Genomic DNA, 20,398 nt, shown 5'->3' on the forward strand with positions numbered 1-20,398 from the left:
TTCCACTGTTCAGGATACGTCCAAAGATTGGTATTTTAATACATTCACGGCATTAGGAAAAGGTTTTGGAGAACTACGGTCTGCTAAGATTACGACCTTGGCAGACATTAGCAGTCTAGATTTATTCATGTGGTCTAGTACGCTTGATCACACTCCAGTCCAGACGGTGGCAGTAATGCACTCAACATCTGTTTTGCACACTAAAGAACGAACAAAAACGGGGAAGAAGAAGAACTCGATTGTAGTGGCTGCGGTTCCGTGAAAGGACGTCTTTGTTTCTCGAAGAGGAATGGCTTCTCTTGATGTTGGGTCGACATACTCAAATTATACAGACTTTAATAATGCGGTTATCGCATTCGAAAATGAGAATTTTGTACAGTTTTACCGCCGTGACGCAAGAACAATTGAAAAAGTCAAACGATTAAATCCAAGGCACTATTACAATCCTGAGTTGAAGTATGTGAACATACATCTGACTTGTATACACGGTGGCAGAAATTTCTTATCACATTCTAAAGGAGTGCGTCCGAAAACGAGGTAGCTAACTTCCATTTCTAGATTACTTTTTTTGCTTGTATCCATGGTCATGTAGCCTACATATCTGCTAGATCTGCTGACAGGGGGCGCTGTTTTGCAGCCACTGGCCGCCATAATAAGAGTATTTCAATGTAATGTTTCAAGGACAAGATAGCATATTTTTTTTGTAGTGGGGGCGGTAAGAGTTTTTTTTCTCTAAAAAAAGTTTTTATTTAGAATGTATTTCATTTTACATTGTTCGAACCTATGTTAAAGTAGGCTCATTGTCTCTACAGTACCTGCAGGGTTGGATGCCCAGCGTTAATCAAAGTCAAAACTACAGAGGATGGAGAGAGATTAGTTGTGAAGGAAATGGTCAAAATACACAACCATGAAGTCAGTGAGGTGAGTGGTCAACATAATGGGTTCAATTCCAGATGGCAATACCATGATGCATGTTATAGTGTTACTGTTATGATAAACTACAGTAGGACTGTCACATAATAACAATTACTGGTTGATGGTTGTTCACACATTTATTTAAATGAATATGTTCTTGCACAGGCTACATTCAAGCACTACCCCAAGAGGAGACAACTATGTCCGGCTGAACGTGCCAAGTGTTCAGAATTGCTGGCAAAGTACGATGGCAACAAAAGATTGGTGATAGAAGAGCTCACCAAAGTAACTGGAAAGGTCATCCTACCGAAGGACATTCACAACATTGCAGCAACATTGAACTGTCCTCCAAAATGTGAGAGAAAGAAACACGAGGTGATCAAAGGGATTCGAATGGTGATGGACACTGATACAAAGCTAAGAGAACAGGCAAGAAAAAGGCGGCCTGGATCTGGTTAGTATTTCTGACATAATACGTGCTATTATGTTAAGGAGGTAGCATTGCCATTACGTTGCCACAACATTGGGGACGTTACACCCTCACATACAGCGGTGTAGTGGTGCTTTTATTTATTTATTTATTTTATTTTTTAACTTTACCTAACCTCATACAACTATCCGGAAGTCTCGCGAGCTTACACGTGAATTCCAGCGGTAATCAGCGTGGTAATAACAGGTTACAGTTGACAGTTTACCAACCTTTTGACCTACGACAGGCCGGCAAACTCTGGTTACCACCTACATGCGCAGGACATTTATCCATGGGTTTCGTGTAACACAACCACAGAACTTTAGCCTGGTCAATTAAAAAAAACGCAAATGCAAACCTGGCATGATCGAGAATCTAGTTCCAAAATAAAAAATAATAGCCTGCAGGGTTACAAATGGGGCTTCCATATAGCCAATATCAGATATTCTTTACGGCAGCTATACTCAGCCCGATTATAATTTATGATTAAATTCATATACTGTGTGTCTTCTCCATGCATTCCGATATAAAGGTGCATGACAAGGTGTAGCACCCGTGCTTTAGTCTTTCAAAGAAGACACCTCAGCAACGACAGTCAGACTATCGTCAAGCACAATCTTCCGGGTAAAGAAATGTTGAAAAACTTTGATTTTGGAGTGTAATGTCCAGATAATGTTACTGCTAATATGTCATTGAATGCACCTCTAAGCTTTCAAGGATCCAAGGAGGTCGGAGAAGAAGCTGGTGCTTGACGTGGACACAGGGCTGGATGATGCTCAGGCCATCATGATGGCTCTCGCAGCCCCCAACGTGGAGGTCCTGGGGATCACCTGCGTAAGCGGCAACACCTCCCTGGAAAACTCCTGCAGGAATACACTGCGCGTTCTCAAGGTCTGCCAGCGACTTGAGGTAGGCCTGGTGGAAAGAATGCTCCCTTCTTGTTACTTAATTAAAATAACGATTGATTTGTAACAATCATACCAGTTTGGTGGTAAGCTTATGCTCTATTATAGGCTCATTTCAGTGTGTATTATATCTGCTGTGTTGTGTTAGATCCCAGTGTTCGGTGGAGCTGCGGAGCCTCTGATGGGCCACCTCCTGTCTTCAGGCACCTTCCACGGGCAGGATGGGCTGGGGGACGCCCCTGACCCAGACGCCCCGGGCTTGGAGCTGCTGCAGACAGAAGGAGCTGTGGAAGCCATCATCAGGCTGGTCAATGAGAACCCTGGAGAGGTCGGTAACAAAAGGGTTAGGTTCCTAGGCTAAAACCAACCCCTAGCACCCCTAGATCTATGAGCAATGTGTTTGCATTGGGGCTTCGAATCCAAACAAGGTCTACCGCCTAGCGGACAAGGCGTTAAGGGTATTTTTCCAAGCCCCAGGGGTATTTTTCCTTCTTAGTAGTTGTCTGGATTGACTCCGTTTGTTTCTCTGTCTAGGTGTGCCTGGTAGCCACAGCCCCGTTGACCAACCTGGCCCTTGCAGTGAAGATTGACCCCACCCTCCCTCAGAAACTCAAAGGCCTCTTCATCATGGGAGGCAACACTGACTGTAAGGGCTTTATGTATATAATGCAATTTACATAGGCCTAGTGACTTGTTATCAACATACTTTGTCATAGTCAATTAACACTTTTTTTTGTTGTACTTTTTTCTTTAAAAAAACAACTGCATTGTTGGTTAAGGGCTAGTAAGTAAGCATTTCACTGTAATGTCTACACCTGTTGTATTTGGCGCATGTGGCAAAAACATTTTAATTTGATTTGAACCTGGTAGGATATTTAAAGAGAAATGGCATGGTAGGATGTTATGTATGATAATGACCTAATAATAACGTTTGTTTCTTGGGTATTGTTATGTGTTTGCAGCTAGGGGGAACACCACCATGTGTGCAGAGTTCAACTTTGCTGCCGATCCGGAGGCTGCTTACATTGTCCTGAACCGCTTCTTCTGTCCAACCTACATCGCTACCTGGGAGTTCTGCTGTGAGAACAAGCTACCATGGGTAAGACCACAGGTTCTGGTCATCTACCTACAGTGCCTTATGAAATTATTCAGACCCCTTGACTTTTTCCACATTATGTTACGTTAGTGTTATTCTAAAATGAATTAAATAAATAAAAATCCTCACCAATCTGCACACAATACCCCATAATGACAAAGCGAAAACAGGTTTTTAGAAATGTTAGCAAATGTATTATTCTTATTACTTATTTACATAAGTATTCAGACCCTTTGCTATGAGACTCGAAATTGATCTCAGCTGCATCCTGTTTCCATTGATCATCCTTGAGATGTTTCTACAACTTGATTGCTTTCCACCTGTAGTAAATTCAATTGATTGGACGGGATTTGGAAAGGCACACACCTGTCTATATAAGGTCCCACAGTTGACAGTGCATGTCAGAGTAAAAACCAAGCCATAAGGTCGTAGGAATTGTCTGTAGAGCTCCGAGACAGGATTGTGTCGAGGCACAGATCTGGGGAAGGGTACCCAAAAATGTCTACAGCATTGAAGGTCCCCAAGAACACATTCTTAAATGGAAGAAGTTTGGAACCACCAAGACTCTTCCTAGAGCTGGCCAAACTGAGCAATCGGGGGAGAAGGGCCTTAGTCAGGGAGGTGACCAAGAACCCGATGGTCACTCTGACGGAGCTCTAGAGTTCCTCTGTGGAGATGGGAGAACCTTCCAGAAGGACAACCATCTCTGCAGCACTCCACCAATCAGGCATTGGTGGTAGACTGGCCAGACGGAAGCCACTCCTCAGTAAAAGGCACATGACAGCCCGCTTGGAGTTTGCCAAAAGGCACCTAAAGACTCTCAGACCATGAGAAACAAGATTCTCTGGTCTGATTAAACCAAGATTGAACTCTTTGGCCTGAATGCCAAGCGTCACTTCTGGAGGAAACCTGGCACCATCCCTACAGTGAAGCATGGTGGTGGCAGCATCATGCTGTGGCGATGTTTTTCAGCGGCAGGGACTGGGAAACTAGTCAGGATCGAGACAAAGATGAACAGAGCAAAGTACAGAGAGATCCTTGATGAAAAGCTGCTCCAGAGCGCTCAGGACCTCACACTGGGGCGACAACAACCCTAAGCACACAGCCAAGACAACGCAGGAGTGGCTTCGGGACAAGTCTCTGAATGTCCTTCAGTGGCCCAGCCAGAGCCCGGACATGAACCCAATCTAACATCTCTGGAGAGACCTGAAATGCTCCCCCATCTAACCTGACAGAGCTTGAGAGGATCTGCAGAGAAGAATGGGAGAAACTCCCCAAATACAGGTGTGCCAAGCTTGTATTGTCATACCCAAGAAGACTCATGGCTATAATTTCTGCCAAAGGTGCTTCAACAAAGTACTGAGTAAAGGGTCTGAATACCTATGTAAGTGTAATATTTCAGGTTCTTATTTTTAATAGATTAGTTTCTAAAAACCTGTTTTTGCTTTGTCATTATGGGGTATTGTGTGTAGATTGATGGGGGATGAAAAAACTATTATCAATTTTAGAATAAGGCTGTAACGTAACAATATGTGGAAAAGGTCAAGGTGTCTGAATGCTTTCTGAATACAATGTATACAGACTACATAAAGGCACATACACTACCAGGCTTTATTGTAAGCACTGGTCCAGTTCTCTCACATCCGAGCAGATGGAGGAAATGAGACAAGGAGAGGAGGCCTCTTTCAATTATTGAGATGCAACCACTGGCTCACTTATACAATTCATTATTATCGAAATATCTCTTGCAGTCTTTTTACAAAGATTTTACATACATTCTGTCAGAGTAAATTGATTAGTATTTTCTCCAAACCCACTTGTCCCATCCGTCTCTAATCACCACCCTGCAGTCGTTCTGTGACAAGTGGCTGGCCCAGGACACAGACAAGGCCCGCTTCATGAAGAGCGTCTTCAAACACACCATGGACACCGTGGCCTCCTGCGCTCGCTTCCAGAGGGAGATGACGGCCGGACCGGGCTTTGTGTCGTGCGACTCGTACGCCATGGCAGCGGCCATCGATGACGGTTTCGTGTGGGTGTCTGAGCCGGTGGCGGTTACCGTGGAGCTTCAGGGGACCTACACCCGGGGCATGATGGTCCTGGACAAGCTGGGAGTCCTGGAGAAGGAGCACCAGGTCGTCATCATGAGGACGGTGGACCTGGAGAGCTTCAAGGGGCTGTTGATGGACTCCTTGAAGTAACAAGCACTGGGTTGGGAACCCCACCTAGGCCACTGTCCCATATTGCTTTCAATTGTTTTTTTATCATTATTGGGGTGGGGCTACAGAATTCCACTCCTCTTTCGTAATTTGTTTTTTGTACAGAGAGATCCTGATAAGAGGGAGACAGTTTGAGGTGGTGGATATGTCTCCAGTGTCTGTTTTGACTTGCCATTATGTTCTGAATCACCAATCATTTTACTTTAACAGGAAATATATATTCTACAATGTTTCTTTTCTGATATTGTCTTACTATATTACATGAGGTCAGCAGAAAATGTCCATGAGTAATGTTACCAGGCTATCAGTAACTTTTTTTAGATTGCATTTCTTTCCTGTTAATGACAAAGGGATAAAGTAAAACTTATTTATTGAAAGTGCTCGGCCATGTACACTCAGAGACGTCCCTTAGTCCGATTGAAATACAAATTCACCACTTTCCATTACTTCTATTTCTCTTCAATAAACATGATTTTCATTATGTCATATTTAAAAAAAGAAAACAAACCGAGATATAATCTTAGAAACAATCCACGATTTGTGTGTCTCACAACCAAAGTATTATTTACATAGTATACAAAAGTGCAACACCCCCATCCAATCACATTCCAAAATGAAAGCATTGTCCACGAGTCCTCAGAGCCACCACTGACTCTGTCAGTCTGTCTGTGGGCTCTGGTCCGGGCTCTGGTCCTGACTCCAGGGTGTCTACTGGACGCGGTACTTGTAGAACCAGCAGAGGCCCTTGGTGAAGTTCCATCCCAGAGAGAGAGAGAGGATGTAGAGGAGACCTAGCAGGGCGAAGGGGTAGAGCAGAACCACTGTGTTCTGCAGGTGGGGCAGTGCTGAGGAGAGACAGAGAGGGAGAGGAACTGGAGTAAATATGGAGTTGGTAGATGTAACCATTGTTAGAGGGTCTGATGGTTTCATCCCCCAGTGAACTATCCATTTAAAGGTGAATAAAACGTAATGGGGGCCTCACCATTGTATCCCAGGAATGTAATGTATAGATAGTAGCCGATGGCTATCAGCCACAGACTGTTCCCTACAAAGTACCCCAGGAACCAGTCTGAGTTTATCACTACGATATCTGAAACAAACAGAGCAGAGATCAGACACTGTTACAACATGTGACAAATAACACCTCTTATAACATGTTATAAATGTGTAATAAGTTTGCACTCACGGTTCATAAAGAAGAGCTGGAGGAAGTGCAGGATGACAAGCAAGGGGTAGAAGGCATTGAGATGCACATCGAATGCGTAGCCCCACTCCACATCATAGTCCTTACTGGGGGGCTTCAGCAGGTACTTATTGGTGATGAACCTTGGGATACAGGACAGACAGGAAAGGCCCTTTAGAAGAGCATGGGGAAGGACTAGCGTTTCAAAACTGATAGAAGTTAAACATTTGCACGTCCCGAAGACAACCTCTAGCCTCTATCTGAAGGGACCAGATAGGCACACACACAATATGATGCTGTGGCTCCTTCCTATAGGCTTCCAGCTATTCCATATATCTTACACCCATCTAGTTCTTTCAGATCTGTACATCTCTACTCACCACATGAGTGTGGAGATGAGCAGGCCCACTCCGATGCAGTCTATGAACACCACCCACAGCAGCAGCTTCAGAGTCTCCACGAAGCCCATGTCCAGCACCAACCCAAAGCCCACCGTGGACACTACACCGAGGACGAGAGACAGGTGTCAACCGCAGCCACAGGGAAACAGTTTTGACTATTGTAGTTTAAATTCAAAAAGCATAAAGATTATAATATTGCAATTTGTAATATATTTGGTATTTATTAGGATCCCCATTAGCCGCTGCAAAAGTAGCAGCTACTCTTCCTGGGGTCCACATGAAACATGATATAATACATGGTACAGAACATTATGACTGTAAGTCGCTTTGGATAAAAGCGTCTGCTAAATGGCATATTATTATATTATTATTAGTCAAGGACTGAAATACATTTAAAACGTCACACATAGCCTACATATCAGTACATACACACAATATCTAGGTCTGAAAAGATAGAACAAATATTACAACAAATATTATGGCTGAACTCAAATGTGCTGGTTGATAAAATACCTGTATTTATGGGAAATATGTTTAAAAAGGGTATTTTGTTTTTAAATGATATTATACATTTGAATGGTAGAGTTCTGTCTTTCATGGAGTTATCAGAATTGTATGGGAAGGTCTGCTCAATCCAAGATTACAACCAATTGATTACAGCATTACCCCAAAACTGGAGGAGGCAGGAGGCAGTGGGAGGAGGTAGGGAACTGGTCTGTCTGCCCAATATAAAGGATCATAACTGGTGGAGGAACAAAAATAGCATAAATAGGAAAGTATACCAGTTTCATTTGAGGACCAGGATGTTGACAGCTGTGCCATGTAGATTGCAAAATAGTTGGGAAGAGATTTTTGATGTACTGATTCCATGGTATGAGTTGATATATAAAACAACGCAAGATTCAAGACTTTGTGCTTTTCAGCTAAAATTATTATATAGAATTCTTGCCACCAACAAAATGTTGAATATTTTGGGCATACAATCATCGAAGCTCTGCAGATTTTGTTGTGAGGATACAGAATCAATAGACCATTTATTCTGGTATTGCCCTCAGGTAGCCTGGTCTCAGGTTCAGGAATTGCTGAAAATGCATAACATTGATCTAAAATTAACCCTAGAAATAGATCTGGAGAGACCGGGTCAGTCAATTACTAATATACTAATACTCTTAGTAAAAGTATTTATCTTGAACTCGCAATCTGTGGATTATATTCGATTAGATAGATTGAAATTGTATGTTAAACATCACAGCATAGTTGAAAGATATATGGGGCGTAGGGTGACCAGCAGAGATAGATGGGATGGGCTGAGGGAAGCTGAGGGGTGGGATGTGGAACTGGAGACAAGTGGGAGTGGAGTTGCTGGGCGGGGGATAGAAAGACGTTCAAAGATAAAAGTACAAATAAAACATAACAAAAAATATGTTTGAATGACACTGAGGGGCAGTGTTGTTACAGCTAATGCCTGTTTGCCTGAGGCTGATGCCGTGCAGGTGTTTGCAAACATGCATATACACACACACTCATTCAAATGCACACGTGCACATACATGGACACACACACACGTAAATAGTTCCATACATGCACTCAAACATATTCAGTTGGCCTTGCTGTTATGATTCTTGTTGTCCTTGATGTCTTTTGTTTTTTGCATTGTTGTTTTCCTTTGTCTTTTGTTCATTTTGTTGGTGCATTGGGGACGGGGGGCTTGGGGGTGGGGAATGGAATTATTTTATTTATCTCTGGGGGGAACTGTGGGGGGGATCATGGATCGCTGGTTCGAGTCCCTGTTTTTGACCTTGTGGGAGATCTGTCGACCCATGAGTGTCCAAACTGTGTGACAACTGCTTGAACAGACAGTTTGGTACCTTCAACACATCAATACCTCGCACAAAGACCAATAGTGATGCAGTCAATCTCTCCTTAACTTTGAGCCAGGAGAGACTTACATGCATGTTACTGACACTTTCCCTCCGTGTACATCTAAGTGCGATACGTGCTGCTTTGTTCTGGACCAACTGAAATGTACCTATGTCCTTCTTTGCCGTACATGACCACACAGCTGGGCAGTCCAGGTGTGGCAAAACTAGGGCCTGTAGGACCTGTCTGGTCGACTGAGACGTCAAGAAGGCAGAGCAGCGCCCTATCATGGACAGACCTCTTCCCATTTTAGCAACCATTGAGTCTATATGTTTTGACCATGACAGCTTGCTATCTAGGGTTACACCCATCCGTTTAGTCTCCTCAACTTGCTCAATAGCCACATTATTTAATAATAGATCTAAATGAGGTTTAGCGTTGAGCTTTTAGTTTGAGATATTTTGCACCAGCCTATTGCTAGTTACCCATTCTAAAACTGACTGGAGCTCTATGTTAAGTGTCTCAGTTATTTATTTTACTGTTGCAGCCGACGTGTATACTGTTGAGTCGTCAGCGTACATAGACACAGAGGCTTTATTCAAGGCTGCCCTGCAGTTCACCACACTCAACTGAGGCTTCCATTAACGAAAACCCTCTGTTCTATTAGATAGGTAACTCTCAATCCATAATAAGGCAGAGGATGCAAATCCATAACACCCACGTTTTTTCAGCAATACGTTATGATCAACGACATCAAAAGCTTCACTGAAGTCTAACAAAACAGCTCCCACAATCTTCTTACTATCAATGTCTTACAGCCAATCATCAGTCATTTGTGTCAGTGCCGAGCATGTGGAGTGCCTGATCATCAAATAATTTCCTTGAGACTGCACAGGCTCATCACAAACTCTATTTATGTCTCTGATCTGTTTTAATCACGTGAGATGAGCCCAAGTCAGTGGAAAGAGGGCCCCATAACCAGACATGAATACTCCAAATGATACATTCATTCCTACTTGATTGCTGGTTATATCCGATACAAAAAAGCCTTATTGCATCCAATTTTGAGTTGGCTTATGATTTCTGTTGCTGCTTTATCATTTTTAATCAAAGCTTTAATATGATGCTTTAAATGTGCTTTGCTTTTTGTTGGGGTTGTGCATATTTATACTTTCTCTAAATTGCAAAAAGTGATTATAGTGGTCAAACTATTGCTACACAGTTCCCGCATACCACACTTGTTCAGAAAGGACAGGTGATTGTTATAGATCGACTGCTGTGAAAAAGACCCAAGATACTGACCACAGAGCCAGATGCTGAGTAACACCAGGAAGGCAGGGTCGTCTCTGGCCCACTGGTCCTTGGTCTGCTTCCTGTAGTGGAAGTTGCGGTAGACTCTCTGTGGGGAGGTGAACAGGTAGAGCATCTGCCACACGGCAAACTCAAAATCCATGGCTTTGAAGTGCAACAGCCTCCTCAGGTATTTGTAGCGCTTGGCGCCCGCTGTGTGGCGTGCCGCATCGCGGGCGCTCAGGCTTCCGTTCTGCGGCGAGGTGGTCGGCAACATAGTGCTGGAAATCACAGGAAGCATCATGATGACCAATTCAGAGCCATATATATATACAGAGTTTGATTTACAGTGGAGGTCCAGTCTCCCCGCATAGGCCTCCCCTGGTGACACAGTACTGTCAGCTTATGTCAACAACCTGTACAATATTAACTTTTACCATGCAATTACATCAAGTCACTGCAACAGTCACATCGATTGTTTCCTAAATTACCGCCTTGTCCATCCTGTCTGTGGTAGTTATGTTTAGACATCTTGCTACCTATCGGATATATATATATATATATTTTTTATATGTCTCTCCAGCAGTCACGACAGATAGTGTGATATACAATGCTCAGATCTTTGTTGACAAGTCAGGATAACAGACTAGTAGTAGCTAGCTAGATGACTAACGTCAGCTGGCAAACTAGTTTGTGGTTTTCCCAGCCAAAAATATTGTTTAAAGTAATTTGTGCCAGCGAGTGTCAATAGATAAACGTTAGACTAAACAAAGTAGCTAGCTAGCTTATGGCTAGCTAACGTCGTTAGGTCTGTGGCATAGACCCCTTGATGGACATGGAATTGGCTGGCCTTAGTAGCACGTTAGCCAAGACTACAACTGAATGTATGGTTTAGTTGCAAACTGAGATAAGAATGTTGGAATAAACGTACCTGCTCAACCTCCTATTTTTAGAAGAAAGTTCCTCTTCCTCAGTGAAAATAGCTCTTCCGGACAACTGAACACGTAGAAACTTCCGGTACGTGACTAAGACGCGCTTCGACATTGAACCTTGGGAATTGTAGTCAAAAAGGAATAAACGATCTTTGTTGTAGTAAAATCTATCATAAAATATCACCACTCCCTCTGACATAGCTAAAAGTATGGATATGGATTTTTGCATGTGTGGTAAATTAAACGGACAGTTTGTAAGATAATTAATATGCGCGTAAAAGCAGTGAATGCATAGGTCATTCAGATTCAGAGTGTTTAGGTGTCCTGTATGGCAGGCAGTGTGCACCCAATGGTGCATTCGGTTGCACGTATCACCTCTGAACAGCTTTGCGGTCCACGGCGGTAGAGTTGCTGTACCAGGCTGTGATGTAGCCTGACAGTATGATCTCGATGGTGCTCCTGTAGAACACTCTGAGGGCCCTCGGGGACAGGACACATTTCTTCAGCATCCTGAAGTTGAAGAGTCACTGTCGTGCCTTCTTCACTACGGTGTCCATGTGGTTAGACCATTTCAGCTTCTCTGAGATGTGTAGGCCAAGAAATGTGAAGTTATTGACCGTTTCCACGGCGGCCCAATTGATGAGGCGGCCCCATTGTGGTTGATAATAGCTTGTTGATGGTTAATTGAGCCCACACAATTAAAACTAATCAGAATACAATTGACAATATTTTATTCCAGACAACACTTTGAGACAGTAGATATAAAACTAGAAGGGATCTAGCATGGAGTGATATGTCAAAAGTAGTGAAAAAACTGAAGCAGAGTTTGAACCAGTAACCAACAAGTTACAGGAGTATTCCCTCCTGTGCCATAAAGGTCCAGACCTCTTGGTTGAGGATGTAGTGTTGTTATATGCAGGAGTATAGCATCAGTCTGGCCAACGTGAAATATAATTAGTTTTTTTATTTCATGATTGGAAGAGTAAGGCACAGAAATGGGAAAGAGGTTTTCAACTCATACTCTGAATCTAGTAGGTTCAAATTATACAGTCAGCACCAAATCATTATTTTATCTTATTCTTACTCTCTTTAGCAACCCCCTTACCTCCCTCACACACACACAGACACGCACGAGCGCACACACACACACAAGTGCATTTCTCTTAGTCCATAGTCTTGTCACTCCAGGCCAGAGATTTCCTCTTGGCAAGTTCCATCCAGGTTGGCTGGCCCCGGTGTGACAATGATGATGACGATGTAGGGGGTGATAAAGAAGATATCTCAGGCTTTGCGATTTGAATCTCAATTTGACCATTGCCAGATTCCCCCTAAGATAAAATACAGAGTTGACATATTACTAACTAAACTGGCCACATTACATCTTAGTTACAAAATGAAGACTTACTCTGATTGAGTCAGTCGTTTTTCCTCACCACGTGAGCTGACCAGGAAAAACATCTGTCCCTAGTGGGGGCACAAAGCACTGACAAGTCAAATATTTACCATAGTCCCAGTCGAGAGTGCTCTGTCTGTCCATTTCTCCACAGGCATCTTCTCGGCTCTCTTTAGAGACGTGGCGGATCTCTCAGACGCTCCTCGTAGAGTTGGTCTGGTTGGCATGTGAGGCTGGGAGGACGGTTGTGTCAGCTGTTGAGCTGTTCCTTGTGGTGTTAGTTTTGATGCTGTTTGTGTGTTAGGCTGTTCTGAAGGTAATGTTTTGAGTTTAGCTGTCAGTTGCAATCCCCGTAGGATTGGTCTAGTCCTTGGTATTGGTTGAGAGGGTAGTTGTACCACTGGGGGTGATGTTTGTTTTTGTGAGGCTGTTTTTGTGCTTGGCTGTGATTGTAATGGAGGTTGTGTTGATGGCTGAGCTGTTGGTTGTAATCTAGGCTGTGGGGCTGGGGTTGGAGCTGGCCGTGGTGATGGGGTGTACTGGGGCGTTGTTGTCCCCCCTGTCCCATGCTCTGTCTCTGGAGTGAGATGCTGTTGGAGACTCCTGGTCTTCTCCCGGGCCATGGACATCCAGACAGGCTCTGATCCAGCTGACCCATTAGACCCAGGGGTCTCAGCCCCTCTCAGAGCAGGTCTGGATGATGGGCCTTTGTCTGAGGAACAATGGGTGACATTATTTAAATCAAATCCAACTTTATTTAAAGTGTATTTAAAAGATACTGTGGTGTTTGAGGACTGGAGTTGTGAATCCATGATTTCATCAGATCATCCTTATTTATATTGTGGTTAATTTGGTTTGGTCGATATTGGCAATATTATGATTGAGGTGAAACAGAGATCTTTTTAGAAGCAGTGTTATACAGTGCCCCTGTATGTGTTGGGACAGTAAAGCATTTTCTTTATTCTTCTTTTGGCTCTATACTTCAAAAGTTTGGATTTAAAATCAAACAATGACTATGAAGTGCAGACTATCAGCATTGACTACATCAAGCTTGTGGTTACAAAATTGTACATTTTCGGTTTGTTTTGGTTGTGTTTCAGATTATTTGTGCCCAATAGAATTGAATGGTAAATATTGTGTCATTTTGGAGTCACTTTTATTGAAAATAAGAATAGAATGTTTCTAAACACTTATACATTCATGTGGATGCTACCATGATTATGGATAATCCTGAATGAATCGTGAATAATGATGAGTGAGAAACGTACAAAAATTGTAATGTTGAGAGGTTGGCATGTCTTGGGGCTATTATATTTGTGCATCTGTAACTTTCTCACTCATCATTATTCACGATTCATTCAGGATTATCCGTAATCCTGGTAGCATCCACATTAATGTAGAAGTTTAGAAACATATTATTTTCTTATTTACAATAAAACTGACTCCAAAATGACACAGTACATTATTTACCATTCATTTCTATTGGGCACAAAATAATCTGAAATACAACCAAAACAAACAGCAAATGCATCCAACAAGTTTGTAGTCACAAGCTTGATGTAGTCATTGCGTGCTAGAAATATGGTACCAAATACTTAACTTTTTACTACTTTAATAAACATATAAGGGAATTAGTCCCAATACTTATGCGCCCCTAAAATGGAGGGGCAATGTACAAAAAGTGCTGTAAGTTTTAAACGTTTCACCTGATATGGATGAAAATACCCTCAAATGAAAGCTGAAAGTCTGCACTTTAACCTCATAGTCATTGTATCATTTCAAATCCAAACTTTTGGATTATAGAGCCAAAGGAAGTAAAAAATACTTCACTGTCCCAGTAATTACAGAGGGCACATATAATTATACACATCTGGATCCAGTTTTGATTGGAGTGGAAATTGCCCACTCTGATTCAGAAGTGCTCATTATACTGTAACTACCGGTGGATTATCATTAGAGAAGTGTTAAGTGGTTTTGTAGATATGTTACCTGGGCTTAAAAAGGCATCTACTACCAGGTCAGTATCATCACCATCTAAGGATAGAACCAAGACAGTGCCTAGAGGTGAGTACATGCTATTGAAGAGGGCCTTCAGTAGACTGACATAGCTGAACCCTTGTGAGCTAGAACACCTTGTTAGTGCAAAGTTAGTTAGTGCATAGTCCAAGGTAATAGTTATTAAATATAGACTCAGCGATATGACGTAGATGCAGAAAGTAAACAGCATAGTGGGTCAATTTCCTCAACAACTCAGAGCGTTGAAGCGCGAGGCTCAACTTCTCAGCTGAACCATCTACGACGTTTTGGAGGACATACGTACCTTGGTTCTCTTTGAGTCTGTTTCTGTCAGGGGTGTATGGGGGGGTGGCAGTGGACGAGGGGGGGCAGTCTGACACTTGTGAGGGGCCCTTCCTCAAAGCCTTATTTGCAAAGTCACCCCTGATCTTTGAACTTGTGTCAATTTCACCTTTGACTGGTTCTGCAGTTGTCGTGGCGATGACCTCCACACTATGACTCTCAACCCTGAATTCTTGGTCCCTTTGCAAGCGATACTTCAGAGACTGAGAAGTTGTGCGCAGCTTCACTCCGAAAGCACTCCTCCTCCCCAGCTCCTGATCATTCTCCTCCTTTCTCTCGCTCTGTCCATCCCTTTTCTCTCCTCCCTTCAGTCCTGTCTCCTCCACTACTTCTACCTCTGTTTTTACTTTTCTCTCCTGAGGCGAGGGTTGTGATTGGTTTTCCTCCAGGCCTTTAAATGTGGCCTGCTCTGGTTTTACCCCTTGCCTACGGACAGAGCCCTGATCAGGGTTCTTGGCCACCAAACCCTCCCCTCCCTTTCCTTCTCCATTCATCTCCTCGTCTCTCGTCCCTGTGTGGGCACTGCCAGCGACGCTCTTGGAACGCTGTCTCAAGGAGGAGGTGGAGAAACTGTTTGCTCCAGGCAGTGTGTCTTCTTGGCCAGTAGGTGGCCCTGTAATCCTCTGCACCAGGTCCAATTTGGAGGTTTCTTCATTAACGCCCGACGGTGGGACTGCTGTAGTTTCTCTGACAGACTCTCTCTCAGAAGCAGGTCTCTGTGTTTGTTTTATAACGCGAGGGGCAGGGGTAGGTAGAGCAGAGCGGTGTGTAGAGCTGCTGGTGTCTGCTAGGCTCAGACCCTGTGTGTTTCTGCTCAACCTGTCTCTTTTGTTAGAGGTGGCTGGGGTCATATTCTCTTCTGGCTTCTCTTTTGAGGGCAGTTGATTTGTGGTGGAAGTGACATTATCTGATCCATACACAGGACTGAGAGGCCTGGAGAGGGTATTTTCAGATGTAGACCCAGGCCGACTTCCCTGGTCTGAATTATCCTGGATGTCTCTCTTGTCTTGACTTGGGTGTGTATGGATGACTGTACTGGGTTGTTTGATCCGGATAGGTTCCTGGGGCTTCTGTGGCTCCTCCACTGCTGCTGAAGGGGAAGAGGACTGGCTAGGGGTCTCCAGGATGTAGGTCTTGGTCATGGGCTCTGGAACAGAGGAGAGGTCTACCACTAAGGACATATCCTGGCGGTAGAGAGGGTTGGTGGTGACGCGTCCCTCTGGTTCGGAGGACTTTTGTCTCTGTAATACCGCTTTCTGACCACCAGGGGGTACTGACTGCCAGGGCTTCTCCTCAGAGTCTTCTGGAGATGAAGAGAACGGTCGCTCCCTCTCCTCCTCTTCCTCTCTGTCCTCGTCCTCCGTTCCGTCCTGCTCTTCCTCCCTCCCAGACAGGGGCTGATCTGGGTCCAGATCACTCAGGCTCTCTGAGCAAGGTCTGCTTGCTCTCTAGTAATGACACAGACAAGATAAACAGCCCCTTAAACCGTGGTCTTATATTTTACATTTACATTTTAGTCATTTAGCAGACGCTCTTATCCAGAGCGACTTACAGTTAGTGAATACATATTTTTTTTATACTGGCCCCCCGTGGGAATCGAACCCACAACCCTGGCGTTGCAAACGCCATGCTCTATCAACTGAGCTACATCCCTGCCGGCCATTCCCTCCCCTACCCTGGACGACGCTGGGCCAATTGTGCGCCGCCCATGAGTCTCCCGGTCGCGGCCGGCTGCGACAGAGCCTGGATTCGAACCAGGATCTAGTGGCACAGTTGGCACTGCGATGCAGTGCCTTAGACCACTGCGCCACTCAGGAGTTGACTGTAATTGAAGTATTAGAGATTGAAATGCTGCCCAGTGCCCACTATGTGGTGTTTTGGTGTTACATTATACAGTGAAATCTTACCGGGGGACCTTTCCTTCCCTTGGCGCTGGCCCTCTGGTTCCTGGGTTTGACAGACATGCGGTGACGGGCAGCAGAGCTGTCCAGACTGGGAGTGTACTGGGCTGGGCTGGTGAAGTCCACTGCAGGGGAGGGCTCCGGATCACAGAGGGAAGCAGGATTCGGGGAGAGAGGACGGGACGAGGGCTGGGAGAGGCACTGAGGAGAAAGTAGAAAAGCACATTAACAACTGTAATGGACCCAACAAACATGTTTTCGGTGAAGGTTGTTAGGATGATCAGTATGTGAATGTGGGATGTGGTGTAATACAGACAGGAAGTTGCATCACCTGCTCCTCTTCCTCACTTCCTGTCCCTGCTAAACTCAGAGAGCTATGGTGCCTGTGAGTGTCAGGGAACTGGGGATGGAATGGAGGGAACAGTGTCAATCAGTCAGTCACACTGATGGTGGAAGAGTAATGAAGAAGGATGATGATGATGATGATAATGATGATTACATTGTGTTTTGTTTGTAAATGTACCAATAGACACTCCTGACTACAACAAGGTTTGTTCTCTAAAAAATAGATGTTATCTCAATGAGACTGTCCTGGTTAAATACAAGTTAGATAAATTGTATCTATGTGTGTGCAGTGCATGTGATCAGCCCCAATCACCTTGTAGGAAGGCCCCTGTGCTGTTCTGTCATGGAACACAATATCTGGAGGGCTCTGGGGCAAACCATCATCCTCAGAGGTGGCTCCGGAATCTTCCAGTCTCTTCCCAGGGATCAGCAAGGGGGGAGGGCCCAGACGCATGTTCTGCTGCTGCAGCTTCAGCTGCCCAATCAGAAACAGTCCATGTGTGATGAGCACACTCCAGGACCAATCACAACAGTAGTTTAGACTACAAGGACCCTCCCACCTACAGACTCACCTGCAGTTCTCGTATCCTGCCATGTACGTTCTCCTGAGACAGAATCCTTGTCGGCTCAGAGGAGCTCTGTGATTGGTCAGCCAGGAAGATGCTGTCATGTGACAGAGCTCTGGACCCCAGTGTCTTCGGACCGCCCCTGTAAGTGACACAGGTCACAAACATGTTTACTACATATTTCCCAGTGAGCATGCTACTTATAAACTTGATATGGTACTATTTCCAGTGAGTGAAAGAGGTCAGACGCTTACAGACAGTCATCCTCTGAGTCGTCGACCCCCGGAGCTATGACATCAGCAGTGACATCACTTGCGGACTGGCTCTGCTTTATCAGTCCTTCGGTCTCCTTCCACTTCAGACGGCCAAACAGACGACTCTTCAGCTGCTTGAACCGAGACTTCTTCCTCCCTGAAACCACCACAAAGTTACTGTCCTACACTTGGTTTTGTTTGCAGAGTCAGACAAGAGACTTGCTGTGAAGTTCATTCCTGTTTGCATTGCATAATGCAATGTGTATGTATGAATGGTGTATTGTTAATGAATGATTTGCTAGCTACGTATGTCTGTTTACATTGGTTTATGCATGTCAATCCTTTAAAAAGTAAGAAAACAGGTGTGTTCTACCTGTAAGCTCTTCTCCTGATCCCTCCCCTTCCCCAGCGTTAGTATCCATGGCAGAGACTGGATTTAGCTGCTCTTACCTAGGAAGAGAGACAGGGCAAGACAAAAATCATTCAACGACATCGTATTTAGCAACGCCAGAGGGTTCTGTTTGAACAATGGCTATTCTTGTGAGCCATTCAGGAGCCAGTAGACTGCAGGTTACAGCTCACCTCTATCACACCACTCCCTCCCAGGACAAAGTGTGCTTTCAGGACTAGCCTCAGTCTTAATGCCTGAGTACTGTACACACACTGTCAGATATACCTCTATATGCCCCCCTGGTGATGTGGGTTGGAGCCCTGTCTCGGCCACCCTCTGTCTATGCCCCTTCTAGCTGTCTCCCTCTACATTTCCTGCTCTACTGTCAAAAATACAAAACAATCAAACAAATAAATAAATAACAATATATGTTTTAAACATTGTCTGTCAACACAGATTTTGGAGTTGTCCTATTTTAATAACATATTTATTATCCTATTTAATAATATCACATTTTATTATCCAGCCAACTTTGTCTTTCCAGAGACAAAGACTCTTCATTGATAATAAATAGTTTCACACACCCTTTTCCTTGAACCAGCTGATAACACCTCTAAACTAAGAGCATGTTGGCAACGTTTATGAAACCTAACAAACCTGATAAATGGTTTACTTTATATCAGGCGTTAGATATTAGCTTTGCTATTGTCATTGTTCTAGCTATTTATAGTTAATAAATAAGCTCTTTTAATTTGATGTAACATTTTCTCAAGTCAAGTTTGCCAGTTCAGTGATATTGTGTCAGCAGCTCCAATTAGTTTCAACAGCATTTCTCTTTCGGCAGATATTATGGAGCGTTTGATTAGAACAAGCCGACCAGACAAGAGGCTTTCAGCTCCTGTGTTGACTTTGCGCCTGGAACTGAATAGGAGTTGCCTAGCAGTCCACTGATGACGTGATGTGACATTAAATAACAAGGAGACAAATTAAACATGACCTGAGTTCAACCTTTCCCAGACTCATCATCCACACACACACACACACACACACACACACACACACAATGTCTGAAAGAAGACAACAAAAACCAGTGGTTCACCAAGGTTCTAAGCACTCCCAAACTCCTCCAATCCATCTTTCTCCAAGACGTATACAAGCAGGGAGAACTCAGGGAGAAGAGGGATACAAAGGTTAGTGCACTGAACCCAGCCACCAAACCCCATACAGCAACCCAGTCTAATACAGCAACCCTGCTCTGTATCTAGTTGCCAACTGGAAAATAATCGCTCTGCAGAGTAGAAGACTAAAGGTCGGTGCAGCCCACTGAGCAACCCAACTACTGAACCACACATGGCAACCAGGCCTTGTACCCTGGTGCCCAGCAGAATGGATATCTGCAGAGAACAAGCCCAACAATAGAGAACAGCAGGGGTGCTGTCTCTGGTGAAATCCTATCCTGCAGCTACAGGATATTACTGAAGCTGGCTGGCCAGTCCTGATCCAGCTGGCTACAAACAGCACAGTACAGATGCCGTATATTAATCTGTTGTTGCAGGAATTGTAATTTCCACTTAAAAACTTCAGACTTGATTTGCCCTAATGATAAATGTATTAACCCCTACAAAACATGTCCATTAATTATAATCCAAATAACAATTCACATGTCCTGTTGCTGTAGGATTATATTCATGCTGTTTTAACTGGCTCAAATTAAGACACGGCATCTGTATACTATGTAGGAGCTCTGTGGTAGAGTTCAGCTAACTATCCTCCTTGTTGGCACCAAATGTTCCATGATTAAAACATTCTAATTTGCATTGTAACTAGAAGTATCAATGTCTCAGGTGTAACTTTTAGTGTCAACATGGTGTCCACTGAGATTCTAAATCAAGCCAGGACACTGTATAGGATGGCTGGCTA

At 44.0% G+C, this 20,398-nt stretch overlaps 3 protein-coding genes across 3 annotated transcripts; 1 reads left to right on the forward strand and 2 right to left on the reverse strand.

The window, feature by feature from the left end:
- The first annotated feature begins 209 nt into the window (after positions 1-209).
- LOC311115295 (inosine-uridine preferring nucleoside hydrolase-like) lies at positions 210-5,836 on the forward strand. The gene is made up of 8 exons (XM_084190487.1): positions 210-537; positions 813-921; positions 1,081-1,369; positions 2,094-2,293; positions 2,438-2,617; positions 2,824-2,935; positions 3,252-3,388; positions 5,236-5,836. The coding sequence occupies exons 1-8, from the start codon at positions 290-292 to the stop codon at positions 5,584-5,586; spliced, it is 1,626 nt and encodes a 541-aa protein (XP_084046613.1). The 5' UTR covers positions 210-289; the 3' UTR covers positions 5,587-5,836.
- Positions 5,837-5,957: 121 nt separating this feature from the next.
- On the reverse strand, positions 5,958-11,334 carry LOC311115297 (protein unc-50 homolog). Its single transcript, XM_084190488.1, has 6 exons — positions 11,270-11,334; positions 10,351-10,619; positions 7,168-7,288; positions 6,791-6,930; positions 6,587-6,694; positions 5,958-6,449 (listed from the first exon to the last, which is right to left on the reverse strand). Exons 2-6 carry the CDS (start codon positions 10,613-10,615, stop codon positions 6,313-6,315), a joined length of 771 nt encoding a protein of 256 aa, XP_084046614.1. The 5' UTR covers positions 10,616-10,619; positions 11,270-11,334; the 3' UTR covers positions 5,958-6,312.
- Positions 11,335-12,433: 1,099 nt separating this feature from the next.
- LOC311115291 (uncharacterized protein) lies at positions 12,434-18,509 on the reverse strand (the record flags this gene model as incomplete). Its single annotated transcript, XM_084190483.1, has 10 exons — positions 12,434-12,598; positions 12,774-13,375; positions 14,653-14,697; positions 14,984-16,469; positions 16,929-17,123; positions 17,254-17,322; positions 17,581-17,742; positions 17,840-17,975; positions 18,088-18,244; positions 18,461-18,509. The coding sequence occupies 10 exons, from the start codon at positions 18,507-18,509 to the stop codon at positions 12,434-12,436; spliced, it is 3,066 nt and encodes a 1,021-aa protein (XP_084046609.1).
- Between the last annotated feature and the right edge of the window lie 1,889 nt (positions 18,510-20,398).

This window comes from Coregonus lavaretus (genome assembly GCF_964263955.1).
Source record: "Coregonus lavaretus genome assembly, contig: HAP1_SCAFFOLD_1664, whole genome shotgun sequence".
Taxonomy (NCBI): domain Eukaryota; kingdom Metazoa; phylum Chordata; class Actinopteri; order Salmoniformes; family Salmonidae; genus Coregonus; species Coregonus lavaretus.

Coding starts and splice junctions, on each gene's coding strand:
- LOC311115297 (XM_084190488.1), bottom strand. CDS start 10,615: ATGTTGCCGACCACCTCGCCGCAGAACGGAAGCCTGAGCGCCCGCGAT. Junction 6,695..6,790: donor CCAGCTCTTCTTTATGAACC/GTGAGTGCAAAC, acceptor TGTTTGTTTCAG/ATATCGTAGTGATAAACTCA. Junction 6,450..6,586: donor TACATTCCTGGGATACAATG/GTGAGGCCCCCA, acceptor GTCTCTCCTCAG/CACTGCCCCACCTGCAGAAC.
- LOC311115295 (XM_084190487.1), top strand. CDS start 290: ATGGCTTCTCTTGATGTTGGGTCGACATACTCAAATTATACAGACTTT. Junction 2,294..2,437: donor AGGTCTGCCAGCGACTTGAG/GTAGGCCTGGTG, acceptor GTGTTGTGTTAG/ATCCCAGTGTTCGGTGGAGC. Junction 3,389..5,235: donor GTGAGAACAAGCTACCATGG/GTAAGACCACAG, acceptor ACCACCCTGCAG/TCGTTCTGTGACAAGTGGCT.